This window comes from Mytilus californianus, unplaced genomic scaffold (genome assembly GCF_021869535.1).
Source record: "Mytilus californianus isolate M0D057914Y unplaced genomic scaffold, xbMytCali1.0.p SCAF_1, whole genome shotgun sequence".
Classification (NCBI taxonomy): domain Eukaryota; kingdom Metazoa; phylum Mollusca; class Bivalvia; order Mytilida; family Mytilidae; genus Mytilus; species Mytilus californianus.
This window is the reverse complement of record NW_026262581.1, coordinates 2,919,978-2,939,261: the sequence shown is the minus strand read 5'-3', so window position 1 is coordinate 2,939,261 and position 19,284 is coordinate 2,919,978. Positions and strand designations below refer to the sequence as shown.

The 19,284-nt window shown below is 31.9% G+C and overlaps 1 protein-coding gene across 1 annotated transcript in view; it reads right to left on the bottom strand.

Annotated features, from left to right (window-relative positions):
- LOC127731168 (uncharacterized) overlaps positions 1-19,284 on the bottom strand; it is a 46,033-nt gene that overhangs the window by 8,331 nt on the left and 18,418 nt on the right. The window contains exons 10-16 of the mRNA XM_052240142.1: positions 7,539-7,682; positions 5,797-6,003; positions 4,996-5,160; positions 4,118-4,265; positions 2,880-3,040; positions 1,522-1,635; positions 706-885 (exon numbers count right to left, since the gene is read on the bottom strand). Coding sequence (XP_052096102.1) covers positions 706-885; positions 1,522-1,635; positions 2,880-3,040; positions 4,118-4,265; positions 4,996-5,160; positions 5,797-6,003; positions 7,539-7,682 — 1,119 coding nt within the window. The remainder of the gene's footprint in view (positions 1-705; positions 886-1,521; positions 1,636-2,879; positions 3,041-4,117; positions 4,266-4,995; positions 5,161-5,796; positions 6,004-7,538; positions 7,683-19,284) is intronic.

Sequence of the window (19,284 nt, the reverse complement as noted above, 5' to 3'; positions counted from 1 at the left end):
ATAATCACAACATACAACCTGTATAAAAAGTCAGTAAATAGTAATATATAATCACTCTTCTATAATCACAACATACAACCTGTATAAAGAAGTCAGTAAATAGTAATATATAATCACTCTTCTATAATCACAACATACAACCTGTATAAAGAAGTCAGTAAATAATATATATAACCAGTAAATAAGGAGCATTAAATTTAATTGTAAAACACAACAAATATCTATGAGTGACTGAAATTATTTTAATTTATCCCCATTTTTCTTGGTGAAAAAAGCAGTAAGATGAAACATTTAAAGATCATGAAGATGTAAATACATCAGAATTAACAATACTGAAAGTCTGCATCTGAAAATTAGATTTGTTTATATTATTTGTAGAACGTTTTTTAAACAATTTTTAAAACACATTAAAAGCTCACTTCATCAATGGTGGCTATTTTATTGATAACATATACTCTGGATTCATTATTATTCGTTGGATACCAATTTTTGTGGATTATGTGGCTACAGGGGTACAACAAATAACAAATATTGTTAAGGAATAAATACTAACTTTGGCAAAACCACGAAATCAAATATCCATGAAAACGCAAGTTTTCCTCAATCCACGAAAATTGGTTCCATGAAAATAAATGAATTTACAGTATACTAAGATGAGTAACATTACATGCAGGAGTTACTACAAAGCTCAAATGAAATGCTTACCTTTGATGTAAGGCACTCATCAAGATTCAAGAAATGTAAACAATTTACATTCTGGCACTTTTGGTTACCATGGAGACTGCATAATTTATCACATGGACACTGTATGCAAGTGGAATATACCATTCTCTTCATCCAAATTTCTTTCAATTCAAATAAAGTGCTTTCTAAATAGTTTCTTAACTGAAACAAATGCAAATATTTATGACAAATATGATTTTTAGCAACATTTTATGGAATTTGCAAAACAATAGTCTTTCTTTACTTTTGTGGCTTAAAGCAATTATCAATCAACAAATATATGGAATTATGTTTTAGTTTTCTCTTATTTAAGGAATGTTATCTTATAACACAGCATACTATAAACAAAAGCACACACATTTTGTATAGAATTTCACTAAAAGATCTGTCATTGTAGTCTTATTTATTAACTGTAAAAAAGTTATATAGATTTCAGAAATGGAAATGGAAAAGTTCTATAAATATGGAACCTAATGCAAAATAGAAAATCTTTAAATTTTAAGATTTCCTTTTGTTAGTTTTTAGAAGTTATTAATTTTCATATTTTTTTTTGCATCTCTTTTGGGTTTTTTTTAAATCAAAACTAGATTTGTCTGTATCACATTAATTCCCTGTCTGCATCCAAATATAAAAAAAGTCAGTCAACTTTAACAAAACCCAGACTGATCTGTAAGTCATCATCATTATACACTATTTAACCAAAAATTAGCTACAGATTTGCAGGCATTGCAATAAGTTAAGATAAGTGCAATTTTCATGAAATTTTCAATATTCAAGTAGACAGTAAAACAAACCTACCTTGGCACATACAGATATGTTGGGTATATATACTTTTTCTTCAATTTCTTCATCTTTTTCTTCTGTTTCAGTATCTGGCTGTTCATTTATGTCTGTGACTCTTATTAGTACCACCTTAGAAATTATGAAAAAGTTATTTTATTACTATTAACATGTAATTTATGCAAATATTCGAAGTCAATGAACCATGACTGAAGGTACATGGCTAAACAATTTCCATGGAAATGAGATGTGCCAATGGTAATACAACTGCATACCAAATACCATTGACTTATCATAAGTTGTTCCCTTTAAACAAACCTAAACACAAACATTAACTTGTAAACTATGTAAAAGTTTCTAAGTGAATAAACCATGATGAGGGGTTGGGGCTATATAATCTCCATGTAAACGAGACTTGCAAATGTCAATAAATTTGCTACCAAATATCATTGACTTAACATTAGTGGTTCATCTTAAACTGATCTTGTCACAAACTAATACATTTAAACTAAGCAAAAGTTTCAAAGTCAATAGACCATGACTGAGAGGACAAGGCCACATATTCTCCATGGAAATGAGATATGCCAATGCTTTAAAACCGCATACCAAATATCATTATCCTACCACTAGTGGTTTACCATGAACTAGACCTTATCACAAACTAATACATTGGTGCTGCCGCCGCCGCCAGAAACAGCATACCTATGTCTCGCTTTTTGACTCCGTCAAGGCGAGACAAAAATTACCCTTTGTAATTTTTGAGTTTGCATGGTGCTCCAAAATTAGTTTTGCCTTGAACTATTTTTGTTCACATAGATGCTTTTAAATTGCATACAACGGCCTGATCGTTTGAAATGCACATTTGATAAATCAACATGTAAAAGAAAAGTCCAGTGTTACATTCGAAGACCTGTTCAGCAAGTAGAAAACTGATAAAATCCTAGAATATTTTGTTTGATGATCTCAACATATTCATAGTTTTCCACAAATATGACCACCATCATCACAGATCCTTGTTTCAGCAGCAAGGGATAAACCTATTTGTTTTTTGATGATTCAAATTGTAAATTTCCCTGATTGCAACTTACAAATCAATGTAGCATTTGATTTTGATGAAAACTCATCTCCTCATGTTTGTCGATAACATGCAAGCAGAACTCTTGTTTTGTTGGCTGAATCAAGGACTATAAAAATTATTGGGTGCAATGAAAACAGTGAGTACCAAAGTGATGGTCTTGTGATTTGCATACATATATCTGCAGCTTTTGACAAAATCGCAATAATTAAACTCACATTTTTGTCCATTTTTCAAAAATTGCAATAATAAATCCACACAATAATTTTTGAATATACAGTAGCAAGAATCCATGTCTTACCTTAATACTATACAGTTTCCTTGGGAGCAACTCCAAAACAAAGTCATGTTCTGGATCAAGATAAAATCTGACTGCATTTCTTGTCATACTGTGAGGCTCTTTACCAGTACTTTCTTGGCACCAGCGAATGGTTCTTGTAATGATCCTGTGATACAAACCTTCTGCAAAAGTGTATAGAGAAATCAAATATTTTATAAATCAAAGAACCTTAGTGAGCACACTCATATACCCCACGCCCCCACATTGTCACTGGGTAAACAAAATCTCACCAGATTCCTAAGTTCAAAGACTCATAACTCCAACAAAAGTCAACTGATAAAAATTTCTTGTGGATATGCACATCTACATAGTATGTCCTTATTATCTACAAATTTTCATGAAATTCTGTTGTGTGGTTTCAGAGAAGTTGCGATGACAAACTGTTGCAGTAGTATATTGAGGCCAATAAGTGCAAAGGGGCATACCTCCTAGGAAAAAAATTGAATCATAATTTCCTGTCGATATGCACGTCTACATAGTATGTCCTAATTATCTACAAAGTTTCATGAAATTCTGTTGTGTGGTTTCAGAGGAGTTGCGATGACAAGAACAGGACTGACGGACTGTAGTATATTGAGGCCAATAAGTTCAAAGGGGCATAACTCCTAGAAAAAAATTAAATCATAACTTCCTGTCAAAATGCACATCTACATAGTATGTCCTTATTATCTACAAAGGTTCATGAAATTCTGTTGTGTAGTTTCAGGGGAGTTGCGATGACAAACTGTTGCAGTAGTATATTGAGGCCAAAAGGTTCAAAGGGGCATAACTCCTAGAAAAAAAATTGAATCATAATTTCCTGTCGATATGAACATCTACATAGTATGTCCTTATTATCTATAAAGTTTCATGAAATTCTGTTGTGTGGTTTCAGAGGAGTTGCCATGACAAGAACAGGACTGACGGACGGATGGACGGATGGACAGACAGACGGACGGGTCAAAAACATTATACCCGACGCAAAAATTGTGTGGGGTATAATTACCATTTTTGGACAATATATGTAGGTCACTAGCAAACATTTTTTTAAAAGGGCTAGTTTACAGTGCAACTTGGTTTTTGCATTCAATCATAATTTAGACTATTCACTTATGAAATTATAAGCATTCAAAGATTATATGAAAATAAATTCTACTCTCAAAACCAATATAGTTTTTAATATAACAAGGGCCTCAATTTTTAAATACTGAAAATATTACCTGGTAGATACTTATTGAAATTGAAGTAAAATACAGCATGTTTTGGATGTGGTTTGTACAAGGTTTGATCAGTATTACTATGTAGACTGTTCACTAATCTTGATGGAATGTAGAATAATCTTGACTTTGTTTTCCCAGTACATCCAACCTAAAAAATGAAATGAAACTTAATAGTGCATACTGTAAATTCAGAAATTATTGTGAGGTTTTTATTGCGAATAATGCGACTGAATGAGTATCGCAATAATAAGAACTCGCATTCTTATATCTGATACATATAACTGTATGCAGATTTTTCCTGAAAATGCAATAATTAATCTTGCATTTCAGTCCATTCTACAAAATTCGCAATTATAAATGCACGCAATAATTTCTGAATTTACAGTACTGTGAATTCATTGGTTTTCTTGAGTACCAACTTTTGTGAATTCATGGATACTTAATTTTGTGATTTTAATAGTCTGCTAAAAAGCATATAGAACATTTGTACTTTGTTAAGCCCTCAGCCTTTAATCCATGGTTCATCAATCTTTACTCAGGAATATTCACGAAATTGGTACCCCCAAATAAAATTAATCCATTGTAAATGCTCTCTATAGTCTGAAATTAATTTTTATGTGACCCATTCTTATTCTTACAGTTTATCATATTTTATTTGGGTTGTATTGTTTTGGAAAATGTTTCTGTAAATATAATTCACATATTAAATCAGATCAAACTAGATGTTCCCAGTGTTGTCTTTCTAAGCACAACTCGTAATCCAATGTATCAGCAAACAGGAAGAACTTCTTGGAAAGGGTGAAGATAATATTTTTTGGAAGAATGAACAAACAAAGACAATGACAAGGTGAATGCATTATACTAATAATATTATTTACCTCTGACTCAATGGATAGACATTCACAAATTAGGTCAAACTTCTCCATCAGCCCTAACAATAGTGGTTTGTCATCAATTACATCCTTCCACAGACTGTCAATCAATGATTCATCTAATTTTCCTTTTTCATTTAACATCTTCCATTTGTCTTTTGATAAATTCCACTAAATATAAATAAAGAATATTGCAGTAAAACCAGGAATCACAAAAGACAAAAAAAATGCAAGGGTGGAGCTTACAACTAAATTATTTTAACCATATTAAAATATTTAGAAACTTTACACCTCTTGCAATACCTTTAATACATTTATATGTATGTACTAAAATGTATATATCTTAATTATCTGACAAAAAACAAATATCAAAAACATATATCTAGTTATCTCATATAATCTCAAAATTGAAGGTTTATTTTAAGAAAATCAAGAGGGGTGCTGAAAATCCAAGGGTGATGCTTTAAATTCAAGGGTGGAGGAGCACTATCTTCATACAGCATGAGGTGATTCCTTAACTTTTTTAAGTACCAGTTCATAAAACAATCATGCAATTTTGAAGAAAATTGATTCCCATGATTAATGCCTACAAATGTTTAGTTTTGTTTTGTTTAATAACTATTGGTTAAATATCATGACATGGGTGATGGTTCTTCACACAATGTCTGTTATTTGAAGAAATTTGTATGAATAGCTCTGTGTTTCATACAAAATGTTCTTAGGACAACACTTAAATTCAAATAAAAATACAATAGAAGCATCAAATTATTAATTTTAAAAAAATATAATTTTGTCAGATTTAACTACCTTATCATTAGGAGGCTTTGCAGTTACAATTCTTTTGAACATATCTACCAGCCACTGTGGTTTTAGAATGATTGTATTACACAGCAAACTGTCTAATGACCCAGATCCACCATAATACAAAATCACGCCCAAATCATGATAGAATTCCAACATGGTTTCAAATTCTTTCTTGGTGTTTATTCCTATGGTATTGGCTACTTCCATGACCTAAAAAACAAAAATATTTGCATTTGGTGAAAAGTGCTACTACTTGGTTTAATTTAAATAGTCCACTCTCGTTGAGTCAAAGTCATCCAGACCAGAGAAACATTTCGAGATACCCGTAGTTCCACTCAAACGAATACCAGAAGATTGACAAACCAAGGGACACAACTCTTGCTTAGCTTGGTAAGGCTAAAATAAATCAGGATGAATATTGGTAGGGGATCGATATTCTGGACTGCAACTGATGTGTCTGTTATTATGATAATAAAGTTAAACATTTTTTCGTCTCCCAGTTATTTCTTTGTACAGTAACAATTTTGCATGTGGTTTTTAGCTGAATTTTCAATTGATTTTATGATTTTTTAAGTTGTCAAAGTTGTTCATTCTCGTATACAAGAGATTTTAGAAAATTAAAATTTCTTTTCATTTTCTTTTATTTCGATCTTTTTCTGCAACGTGTGAAAGAGAAAATGTGACAGCAATTGAGCAGTTTTGAGTTGATCACTTAATCCTCACTTTATGCACAACCAATGTTTGATTACGGTTAATTGTTTATAAAACATTCTAAATATTTTTCATAATCAGCTATAACAATGTATTGCTAATTATTTATTACCGTGATCAAAGATAATCTTAGGTAAACACTAGTGGAGAAAGAATGTCATAAATCTATACAATGGTCAATGACCAGAAATTTGATTACAGGTGTATTGTCAGATGAACTCTTCAATCCATTTAAATCCGTGAGGTCATGTTTTGACATGTGTATTAGTTCGAGATAAATAATGCAATTTGAATACTTTTGTTAGCCTTGGGACCGTAAATTGGTTCGAGTCAACCGAAATTTCAACTCATCTAATTTCAACTCCTCAGGAGTTGAAATACATGTATTTATATGGAACAAAGTTTTGGACCATGGGAAAATTTCGACTCATAAGAAATTTCGATCAATCGAGTTCGAGACAACAAGCGTTAATTGTATTATACTTCTGCTATGGTATTTTTTTTATTTAATCAATTATCAAAATATTATGTTATTTATGGCTACATATAAATTATATAAAATACAGATTTCTAGGTATAATATATATCTAGTCACCAAGCAGATGTAGTAAAATTATAAGATCAGGCTGTTATTGATCGGTTACTGGAACATAATGCTAAATAACCATAAAACTGCTAAAAGCTTAAAATTAATGATGAAATTAATGAATTATGAAATCTAGGTTCTTTCAACTATTTTGCTGAATACACTACTTACTCAAGTACTTCTACATGTACTTAGTTTAAATGATCCTTGGTGTTATATTATATGAGCTTTAAACTTTGACTTTTGTTGAACTAAAACACTGTTTGCTTGCATTTTAACTATTTCATTCATTTTTTTTCATGCACATCTACCCATATCATTAAATTTTTCACTCAATCATATTTTATCATGATTCATCTAGGTTGCTTGTATGTCTCAATTTGATTATGAAGGTTTCGACATCCCTTTAGTGTTTGCTTTGTGTTTCCTTTCACATATACAAATGTACCTGGTCAAAAGATGCATAACTGGTTCCTTGTTCTACCAGTTTCAACACTTCCTGTTCAAACTTCAGCCATTTTAGTGGTACTGTTTCTCCCATATAAGATTCCTCACCAGCTACTTCTTGAATTTTTTGTTTCAGGAAACCAATCTACAAATAAAATTATCTTTTTTCTGCAGATATTTTTAAAATTCTAACATTACAATTTTATTTAGCTCTTCAGTCTGATTCATGCTTGCATTTAAAATGTTATGACTTTCTTATTTTTAAAGATGCTTTAAGAAATTATGCATGAATCAAGAATTCACTGAATCAAAAAGCATTTTAGTTCTTTTTAAAAATATCAGAAAAATTAACCTTACAAGGATTTTCCTTCATAATTGATTTATGAGATTTGAAAATCTGTAGATTATTGTCGCCTTAATTTACTCCATTTCATTTGATTAATTGGTCATTGTTTGCCTAATGTCTAGTGGCAAATGTTTCATGCATATTCAGGACAAGAACAAATTAACAAATGATGCAAAAGGAAGGTTCTGCAAGGTAGGTTGACAAGGACTGTAACACCCACATTTGGAAGAAAGTGAAAATGATCAATACTTTTTTTTAATTAGATTATTGCTTTCAGTGATATTTTATAGCTTATGATACAAAACAATATCTTAGAATGTAAGTATAAGTTCTAATTGGAAAATAAAAAAAAAATGTTTTTTAAACTGAATAAAATGCTCCGCTGGGGCGCAGCTTGATACGACCGCAGAGGTCGAACCCTGAACAGTTGAGGCAAGTATGGACACAACATTCAAGCTTAATACAGCACTGAATTTGGATTGTAATTAAATATTTGACACAGCATAGGTTTCTGACACAGAATGAATGTGGTCTAAGAACTGAAATTTTTTTAATTTACCTATTCAAACCATATCATTATTATTCGCTTTTATATATAAATCAGAAATAACCAATTTAAAATGGAAAATTTTAAAGAAAAAAAAGGAAAAAAAAATCCCCCCCCCCAAAATTTTTTGAACCCCCTTATGATTCATCACCACCAAACTCAATCCCAGCCTTCCCTTTGTGGTATGGTACCTTGCAGTACAATTTCAGAGAGATCCATACACTTGAACACAAGTTATTGTCTGGAAACTAGAAAAAAATGCTTATTTTTGGCCCCTATTTGGCCCCTTATTCCTAAACGTTTTGGGCAATTACCCCCAAACTCAATTCTAGCTTTCCCTTTGTGATATGGAACCTTGTAGTACAATTTCATAAAGATCCATACACTTACTCGTGTTGCTTAGTCTTTGGTTTTCTATGTTGTGTCATCTGTACTATTATTTGTCTGTTTGTCTTTTTATTTTTGGCCATGGCGTTATCAGTTTGTTTTCGATCTATGAGTTTGACTGTCCCTATGGTATCTTTCGTCCCTCTTTTACACACAAGTTATTGTCATGAAACTAGAAAACTGCTTGTTTTTTGCCCCTTTTTGGCCCCTAATTCCTATAATTTGGAGGCAATTACCCCCAAAATCAATCCCAGCATTCCCTTTGTGATATGGAACCTTGTGGTACAATGTCAGAGAGATCCATACACTCACACACAAGTTATGTCTGGAAGTTACAAAAATGCTTATTTTTGGCCCCTAATTCCTTAACTGTTGGTACCATAACCCCCAAATCCCAGCCTTCCCTTTGTGGTATGGTACCTTGCAGTACAATTTCAGAGAGATCCATACACTTGAACACAAGTTATTGTCTGGAAACTAAAAAAAATGCTTATTTTTGGCCCCTTATTCCTAAACGTTTTGGGCAATTACCCCCAAACTCAATTCTAGCTTTCCCTTTGTGATATGAAACCTTGTAGTACAATTTCATAAAGATCCATACACTTACACACAAGTTATTGTCATGAAACTAGAAAACTGCTTGTTTTTTGCCCCTTTTTGGCCCCTAATTCCTAAAATTTGGAGGCAATTACCCCCAAAATCAATCCCAGCATTCCCTTTGTAATATGGAACCTTGTGGTACATTGTCAGAGAGATCCATACACTTACACACAAGTTATTGTCATGAAACTAGAAAAATGCTTGTTTTTTGCCCCTTTTTTGCCCCTAATTCCTAAAATTTGGAGGCAATTACCCCCAAAATCAATCCCAGCATTCCCTTTGTGATATGGAACCTTGTGGTGCAATGTCAGAGAGATCCATACACTAACACACAAGTTATGTCTGGAAGTTACAAAAATGCTTATTTTTGGCCCCCTTTTTGCCCCTAATTCCTTAACTGTTGGTACCATAACCCCCAAAATCAATCCCCACCATCCTTTTGTGGTATTGAACCTTATGGTAAAATTTAATAGAGATCCATTAACTTAAACTAAAGTTAGAGTGCGAAAACCAATGTGTCTTCGGACGACGACAACGACGACGATGCAAACGTCATAACAATATACAACCACAAAATTTTTTTGCGGTCGTATAAAAGGCATTTGCAAAAAAAATTTTCAGTGATTATTTTGCAATAACTTCTGAATTTACAGTATTCTGTTATGATATCCTATTGCAAAATAATGACTGAAAGTTTTTTTTGCAAATGCCTTTTTAAGTTTAAAAAAACAGTTTTCTTTTATTTTCCAATTGGAACTTATTGATAGCGTCCTTGCTAAAATGGGAAAAACATTAAGAAGATCTAGTTTTCAGTGTTTACAGGGAAGGTAATACTTTGTCACTAGATTTCCCACTGTGGGTAAATATCGCAATAATAAGAACTCACATAATGATATCAGACACATATATCTGCATGAAGCTTTTCATGAAATAGCAATAATTAATCTCGCATTTTAGTTCAGTCTTAAAAAATCACTGAAAACAAGAGGCTGTCAGAGTGACAGCAAACCGGATTTCCCTGCAGCGGTTGAACCCTGAAGGTTGAGCAAGTATGGACACAACATTTAAGCTTAAAACAGCTCTGAATTTGGATTGTGATTGAATATTTAAAATAGATTATTATCTAATTAATAATGAAAATGATATTTGCAAATCTGAACCCCCAAACAGGATCAATTAAAAAAATTAAACATTAACACACACAACAAAAATAAAATACCACATAACAACTGTGACATCTACCTTCATAACACACATGACTTAAAAAAAATAGTTATAAAGAAATTTTTGACAACTAATGACTAAAATCCATATACTATTTCTGTTCAAAGGGAAATAACTCAAACTTATTTCCATGAACCAGTTATGTAAACAACAAAAATAGTTCTCTAAAATTAGATATGATTTAACCACTAAAACATTGCTAGAGTCAGCATATCAAAGAACCCAAAGAATTCAATTTTTGATGAAATTAAACAAAAGTTTAATTTAGGACCCTTTGGACCTCATTGTGGTATTATCTAATTAATAATGAAAATAAATACAGGTTTAGATTCAGCATTGCAAAGAACCCTATAAATATTCAATTTATGTTGAAATCAAACACAGTTAAATTTTGAACCCCGATTTGGACCAACTTGAAACTGTCCCAAAATCAAAAATCTAAATATATGACAATAATAGACAATATAAGCTTAGTTTTTAAAAGGAGTTCACTTCATCAAAAAAAAAATATATATAGCATTCAGAAGTTAGTTTATACAGAATAACAAACAAACCTACCACAAAATTCTTCAAACAATTTACCAAAGAAAAGAAAAAAAATTCTATATTTATACTGTCCTACAGAGCTTATAATCATCAACACTTAGGAAACAGAAAATTTTCAATTAAATCTGTCACTCCAATTATAATTCTGTGATTGATATTTACCACATGCCTTGTTATCTGATAACAGGTGAAAATTATTTAAAAACTCTTAGTGTAATCAAACTTTATATGTATAATTAACCATTTCTGTTCAAAGGGAAATAACTCAATCACATAATAAGTACCACTTTTGGCTACTGAAAAGGCTAAAACTCAACAACAAGAAATGCTAAAATCATGAAAATTGAACTTGACCTTCATTTAGTCACAGGAAACAACATATCTAAATTTGAGAAAATTTAGTCAAAGTGTTTTCATGTTAATGAACAAACACTGTTTGGCAGCCGCATGCCCGCCCACCCGCTGTACATCCCCAAATCAATAACCAATTTTTTCCTTCGAAAATCCAATTAACTAGATCTTCTCAATGTTTGTCCCATTTTAGCAAGGATGCTATCAATTATGAATTCACGGGAAAACGTTCTGGTAAATAGTAAAGATAGAAATAAGTTGAAATAAAAACAAAACTTCCATTTAATGTTATCATATCCCTCCATAAGTAGCAAACGACGAGTACAGCAGGCTATAAAAGCTTGATGTAAAATTGGTTTAAAATGTTGCTATGCGAATAAAATTCTTGGAGTACCAACTTCAATTTATTTTTCTACTGGCTGTATACCTCTCTGGAACATGCTAACTATCCGTATATATATACAGCTAGATCAGAGAAAGTCAGGGAAAAAATTCCAAAGGAATCGATTGATATGCAGCAAAGATTGGCACTTTTGAAATTAAGTTACTAAGCAAATTCAAACGGAACATATCTTCATGTAAACATTGAATGTGACTAGATTGAGAAGACCGCAAATACATGTACAAAAATCGAGACGACCGTTTCTTAAAATTGTATAATAAAATGCTTCGCTGAGCGCAGCTGGATACAACCGCAGAGGTCCAACCCTGAACAGTTGGGGCAAAAATGGACACAATATTCGCGCTTGATACAGGTCTGAATTTGGATTGTAATTAAATATTTGACACATAATAGCTTAGAATTTTTTATATGATTTGAATTTATATTCAATTTTTTGCTTTTGTGCAATACACTATGCTGTTGCGAATTGACCCCCCCCCCCCCCCCCCCCCCCCCCAAAAAAAAAAATTACCCCCCCTTATTTTTGATTTTGTGCAATACATTATGCTGTTGCGAATTGACCCCCCCCCCAAAAAAAAAACCAAAAAAATTACCCCCCCCTTATTTTTGCTTTTGTGCAATACACTATGCTGTTGCGTATTGAACCCCCTAAAAAAAAATTTTTTTTTACCCCTCTCCCTTTTTTTTTACTAAAGTTATTGTCCGGAAACCAAATGTCTTCTGACAACGACGATGGCGTCGAGATACCAATATACGACTGCAAAATTTTTTGTGGTCATATAAAAAATAGTAGAAAGATATCTACTTTATAAGAATAGTTATCTTTAATTTCTTAACCTGCACAGACAGACTTTTAAATTTTTATATTCATGAATAATTTCTGAATTTACAGGTGTAATACCGCCATTGGTTTTCCCCTATTAGTCTTTGTTAAATTTGCACTTTTCAAAAAATTGTGCAGAATTTATCTTTGTTTCAAATAAGGAAATACTTGGCATGAGTAAAGTTTTATCCTGTCCAGTACTATAGAAAAAATTTCACATAACATTTCATTGCATATAAGAAAATAACCATCACTGGAAGTTAACCAATCAAATTTTCCCCCTTTTTTAACCTGTGTACAAGCTTTAGTAACCATGTAACCTCAAGTTTCCAAAATATTCTATAGAAACCCCAAATAAAGAAATAATGGTGCTTTGAAATACCCAAGATATATGTTTATGACTCAGAAATGTTTTACTGCAATGAAATGTAGGATAAATTACCTACAACTGTCAAATTCAAGGGAATATTTTTTTTCGACCTATTTTCGTATGCAACCGGATGTGACGTACTATGATTTGGTGGTATTACACCTAAAGAAGACTTTTTTGTTGAATAAACTGAATGTGACTTTTTTCCTTTGTAATACTGGTTATTTCAAGCATTCCTGTCAAGTTTTGTCATAATCAGTTCAATAGTTTGAGAATAAAATGCTCCGCAGGGCGCAGCTTGATACGACCGCAGAGGTCGAACCCTGAACAGTTGGGGCAAGTATGGACACAACATTCAAGCTTGATACAGCTTTGCATTTGGATTGTGATTAAATATTTGACACAGCATAGGTTTCTGACACAGAATGAATGTGGTCTAAGAACTTAAAAATTTCAAATTGGACATTCACCTATTATGGTCCAATATCCGAAATCTAAATACATGGTTAGATTCAGCATATCAAAGAACCCCAAGAATTCAATTTTTGATGAAATCAAACAAAGTTTAATTTTGGACCCTTTTGACCTCAATGTGGACATAGTTGATAACGCAGCCCAAAAATCAAAAATCTAAATACATGGTTAGATTCAGCATATCAAAGAACCCCATATATTCAATTTTTGTTGAAATCAAACAAAGTTTAATTTTGGACCCTGATTTGGACCAACTTGAAAACTGGGCCCATAATCAAAAATCTAAATACATGTTTAGATTCAGCATATCAAAGAACCCTAAGAATTCAATTTTTGTTAAAATCAAACTAAGTTTAATTTTGGACCCTTTGGACCTTAATGTAGACCAATTTGAAAACGTAACCAAAAATTAAGAATCTAAATACATGGTTAGATTCGGCATATCAAAGAACCCCAATAATTCAATTTTTGATGAAATCAAACAAAGTTTAATTTTGGACCCTTTGGACCTCAATGTGGACCAATTTAAAAAGGGGCCCAAAATCCAAAAAATAAATACACAGTTAGATTCAGCATATTTAAGAAACCCAAGAATTCAAGAATAAAACCCCATTGAAATTGGTCAAGAAATAAGCAATTTATACGAAGTTTCTTCTTTTGCACAATACTGTGCAATTAAATATTTCTTGCTATTGCGCAATACTGTACAATTGACAATTTCTTGCTATTGCGCAATATTGTGCTATAGGATATTTCTTGCTATTGCGCAATACTGTGCAATTGAAGATTTCTTGCTATTGCGCAATACTGTGCAATTGAAGATTTCTTGCTATTGTGCAATACTGCGCAATTGATTATTTCTTGCTATTGCACAATACTTATTATATAATAATTAACACATCCTGTTTGGTGTGTATCTCCTTCCATATCATTATTATTTGCTTTTAAATATAAATCAGAAATAACCAACTTAAAATGGAAAATTTTAAAAGAAAAAAAAAAGGAAAAAAAAAAAAAATCCCCCCCCCAAATTTTTTGAACCCCCTTATGATTCATCACCCCCAAACTCAATCCCAGCCTTCCCTTTGTGGAATGGTACCTTGCAGTACAATTTCAGAGAGATCCATACACTTGAACACAAGTTATTGTCTGGAAACTAGAAAAATGTGTTTTTTGGCCCCTTTTTGGCCCCAAATTCCTAAACGTTTAGGGTAATTACCCCCAAACTCAAACCCAGCTTTCCCTTTGTGATATGGAACCTTGTAGTACAATTTCAGAAAGATCCATACACTAACACACAAGTTATTGTCCTGAAACTAGAAAAATGCTTGTTTTTTGCCCCTTTTTGGCCCCTAATTCCTAAAATATTGAGGCAATTACCCCCATCATCAATCCCAGCCTTCCCTTTGTGGTATGGTACCTTGCAGTACAATTTCAGAGAGATCCATACACTTGAACACAAGTTATTGTCTGGAAACTAGAAAAATGCTTATTTTTGGCCCCTTTTTGTCCCCTTTTTGGCCCCCAATTCCTAAACGTTTCGACAATTACCCCCAAACTCAATTCCAGCTTTCCCTTTGTGATATGGCACCTTGTAGTACAATTTCAGAAAGATCCATACACTTACACACAAGTTATTGTTATGAAACTAGAAAAATGCTTGTTTTTTGCCCCTTTTTTGGCCCCTAATTCCTAAAATTTTGAGGCAATTACCCCCAAAATCAATCCCAGCATTTCTTTTGTGATATGGAACCTTGTGGTACAATGTCAGAGAGATCCATACACTAACACACAAGTTATGCCTGGAAGTTACAAAAATGCTTATTTTTGGCCCCTTTTTGGCCCCTAATTCCTTTACTGTTGGTACCATAACCCCCAAAATCAATCCCAACCTTCCTTTTGTGGTATTGAACCTTGTGGTAAAATTTCATAGAGATCCATTTACTTAAACTAAAGTTAGAGTGCGAAAACCAATGTGTCTTCGGACGACGCCGGACGACGACGACGCCAACGTCATACCAATATACGACCACAAAAATTTTTTTGCGGTCGTATAAAAATCTAGTATAATGTAAGACAACATCTACAGCGATTCGAGCAAAATTTCTTCGAAAAATTCAAACCAAGCCGCATCATGATAGAATATAGTGTGGACCAATAAATGATCAAATATTTATCTCATCTGCCTACAAACAGTTGAATATGATACAAAAGATGACTTTAGGATGATAAATACTACTAATGGACCTCTTATTCTTCCTTATAAAGTCTCTTTTGGTCCATTTATACCTCTCATTTCCTCAAAATTTCTACTTTTTTAGGCCAATAAATAAAAATTTTGGGGTAACTTTCACTCATTTATGATAGAAATGTTATTATAAATGATTAATTGAAGTATTCAAGCTGCTTGAACTATCCGTATAAAAGTTTACTGTCTCCAAGGAGGTTTCAATAAGTCCTTGCGTAAAACTTAAATTTACGCCGCGTTCCAGAGAGGGACATAAAAAACTTCTCTTTTGGTGAATAATTTGTTGTTACTGCTTTAAAAATAATTTCATTTACTTAAAACTATATATTTATTAAAGTATTTCTTAGGAAAATTTTTCTAGTATAGCAGAATATAAGAAATAAGGAGAAAAAGCTCCCCAAGACTCTAAGTATGGCTTGTTCTGTCAACTAATATTCATGGTAAAGTCCTATTTCAAGGAAATTTTCTCATAAAATGTATTTTGGAGACTCAATCCACTCAGAATATTTCATTATTTGTAATATTTCACTTAAATAGCAAGAAATTTTAACACATGAGAGTACTCACAAGGTCAAAGGTGCATGTACAGCTTCCCATATTAGGTGTAATACCACCATTGATTTTCCCCTATTAGTCTTTGTTAAATTTGCACTTTTCAAAAAATTGTGCAGATTTTATCTTTGTTTCAAATAAAGAAATACTTGGCATGAGTAAAGTTTTATCCTGTCCAGTACTATAGAAAAAATTTCACATAACATTTCATTGCATATAAGAAAATAACCATCACTGGAAGTTAACCAATCAAATTTTCCCCCTTTTTTAACCTGTGTACAAGCTTTAGTAACCATGTAACCTCAAGTTTCCAAAATATTCTATAGAAACCCCAAATAAAGAAATAATGGTGCTTTGAAATACCCAAGATATATGTTTATGACTCAGAAATGTTTTACTGCAATGAAATGTAGGATAAATTACCTACAACTGTCAAATTCAAGGGAATATTTTTTTTCGACCTATTTTCGTATGCAACCGGATGTGACGTACTATGATTTGGTGGTATTACACCTACAGTAACTAAAATTTTCTCTGAATAGGGTAACTGTAGAATAAATTAATTCATCATAAAAAATTTCTGAATTTACAATATTCAAATTCTAACTTGGTAAGTTATCATTGAGCAGCAAACCAGACATGAATTATGGTTTCTGATTTTTTTATACCCCCCCCCCTCCCCCCTTCCCGATGCAATCACAGTAAATGTAAGTAATTATCACTGAAATTTTCATACATCCTACTTAAGAACTACTATAGAAAGATATGTTAAGGATGTAGTCAGGTTTAGGAATTTTTGTCAGATGTTTGGACTCCTTGTGTTTTGTCCTACGTTACAGGGTAAAATATTTTGCCCAATATCACCCACTTTACTTTTCATAGAAGACTTCAATCGCTCATAGAAGGTCACTACCAAAATTTAAGCAGATTCTAGATTTCTTTTCTTAAAATTTGAGACCCAAATAATACTACTGCTAAATATAAGGTAAAAGTCCAAGTCAGCCTTTTCCCGTCATTTTTTTTAAATCAAATATCTCAAAAAGGAGTTCCATAACCTATCAATAATTTTAGCTTTTTTTGTTCCTTTACTAATGCTCTTCTGATTTATAGTATAAATTTTTTTAATTCCAGATCTTTTTTTAATTTCACCTGACTACATCCTTAAGCTAAAAAAATATATGCAAGACAGGGGAATCATGTTATTTCTCTTAGAAAAACTACAGGACATTTTTTGATTTCATCAGTATATTGTCACGTATCTCCACTCAATGGAATAAATAATTAATTTTTTTATTCTTATATGATTATTTACACAACAAACATTTCTAAGTTTTATTGATAACTTGGGATATATTTCACCACTTCATTATTAATTAATAATCCTCACAATTAAACTTCAAACAAATCATCATCAATTTCATGTTTATAAGTGGGTTTTTTTCTGATAAAGATCAAGCAGTTAAAATCAATTGTAAAATGACTAGTTCCTAAGACCACAGCCAAGTTAATGCAAAACTAATAAACTTCAGGGACAATATATGTAAACAGATGAGTTTCTTTGATAATTTTAATACATAAGTTTTCACAGCTGTTGAAGTCTATCATGTTTGTTTTTCATATGCTGTTTTAAAATAAATCATGCCATTGTTTTTTTCCTTTGAATTGCTACACATTTTTGTGATGTCTTTATCTTTTTATGGTTTGCTATACAGTATGGGTTTGCTCATTATTGAAGGCCTTACAGTGTCAAATAACTGCTTACATCCATGTGATTTGAAATTTTGGTTATAGTTGTCTCAGTGGCAATCATACCACATCTCCTTATCTTTATATAGTTCATTATACTTTTACTCCCTTAGGCAAAGTAAACCTTTAGGTCATATTTGTTTTTATGTTCCCCAACCCAAATGTTTTATATATTTGGCTCTACAAAATTAATCTCTAGGATACCTGATGAAGGTTTCTCCATAAACATGTGTTGTATGCATTGAAATCAAACATATGTTTCGATCAAAGCACTTTGGTTTTGAAATTTATGCTGAAAGTAATGCTTTTGTACATTATTCATATCGAATTCCCAAAAAATACTAAGTGAAAACACATACTTTGATTCATTTGATGAAATTTCAAGTGCAGACTTTGAAAGTGGAAATTCCCAATTTGTTTTTATCATTACTTAACAAGTATAAAAAGGATTTCAATAAACTTTGACCGTTTCTGCAGCTATGAAGCATTATTTTGAAGTGTACTGTAACAACAGTACAATGACAAAGTCTTAAATTTTCTGTTATTTTCACAAAGAAAATTGGTAAATTAATGAAAAAAAATCATGAATGGGCAAATCTTTACAATAAACCTTTTATTGTATATCTATCTATCACATATAAGTTGCCAAGATAAATCTTAAATAAAGAGTATACAAGTATGATTGTTTACAAAATACTAGTAAACAATCTTTGGAATTCAGGGATAAAAAAATGATTGAGAATAAACACCTTATTCCAATTTGTTATGAATCTGTTTACTCAGACATTGAAAGATTAAGTACTGTCTTATCCAATTATCTGCTTACTCAGACACTGAAAGATTAAGTACTGTCTTGTCCAATTGAGTTGGCATTCTGTGTACATGTGATCGGAATATTGTTATTCCCTGTTCAACACCTTTCAGGACAAAATATTGGGTTGTTATTTTCTGTCTTTTAGCTTTTATTGATGTGTGTTTTTAAAGTTTTGGTGTCTTTATTTTGTACTTTAGACATGTTATTTTGTTTTTAATTTAATTGTTTTAACAACTTCACAACATTACTTTGTCATCTAAATAACAGTTTGATTGTTGGTAAAAGCATGTAATTACTAAAACCTAATGACTGATAA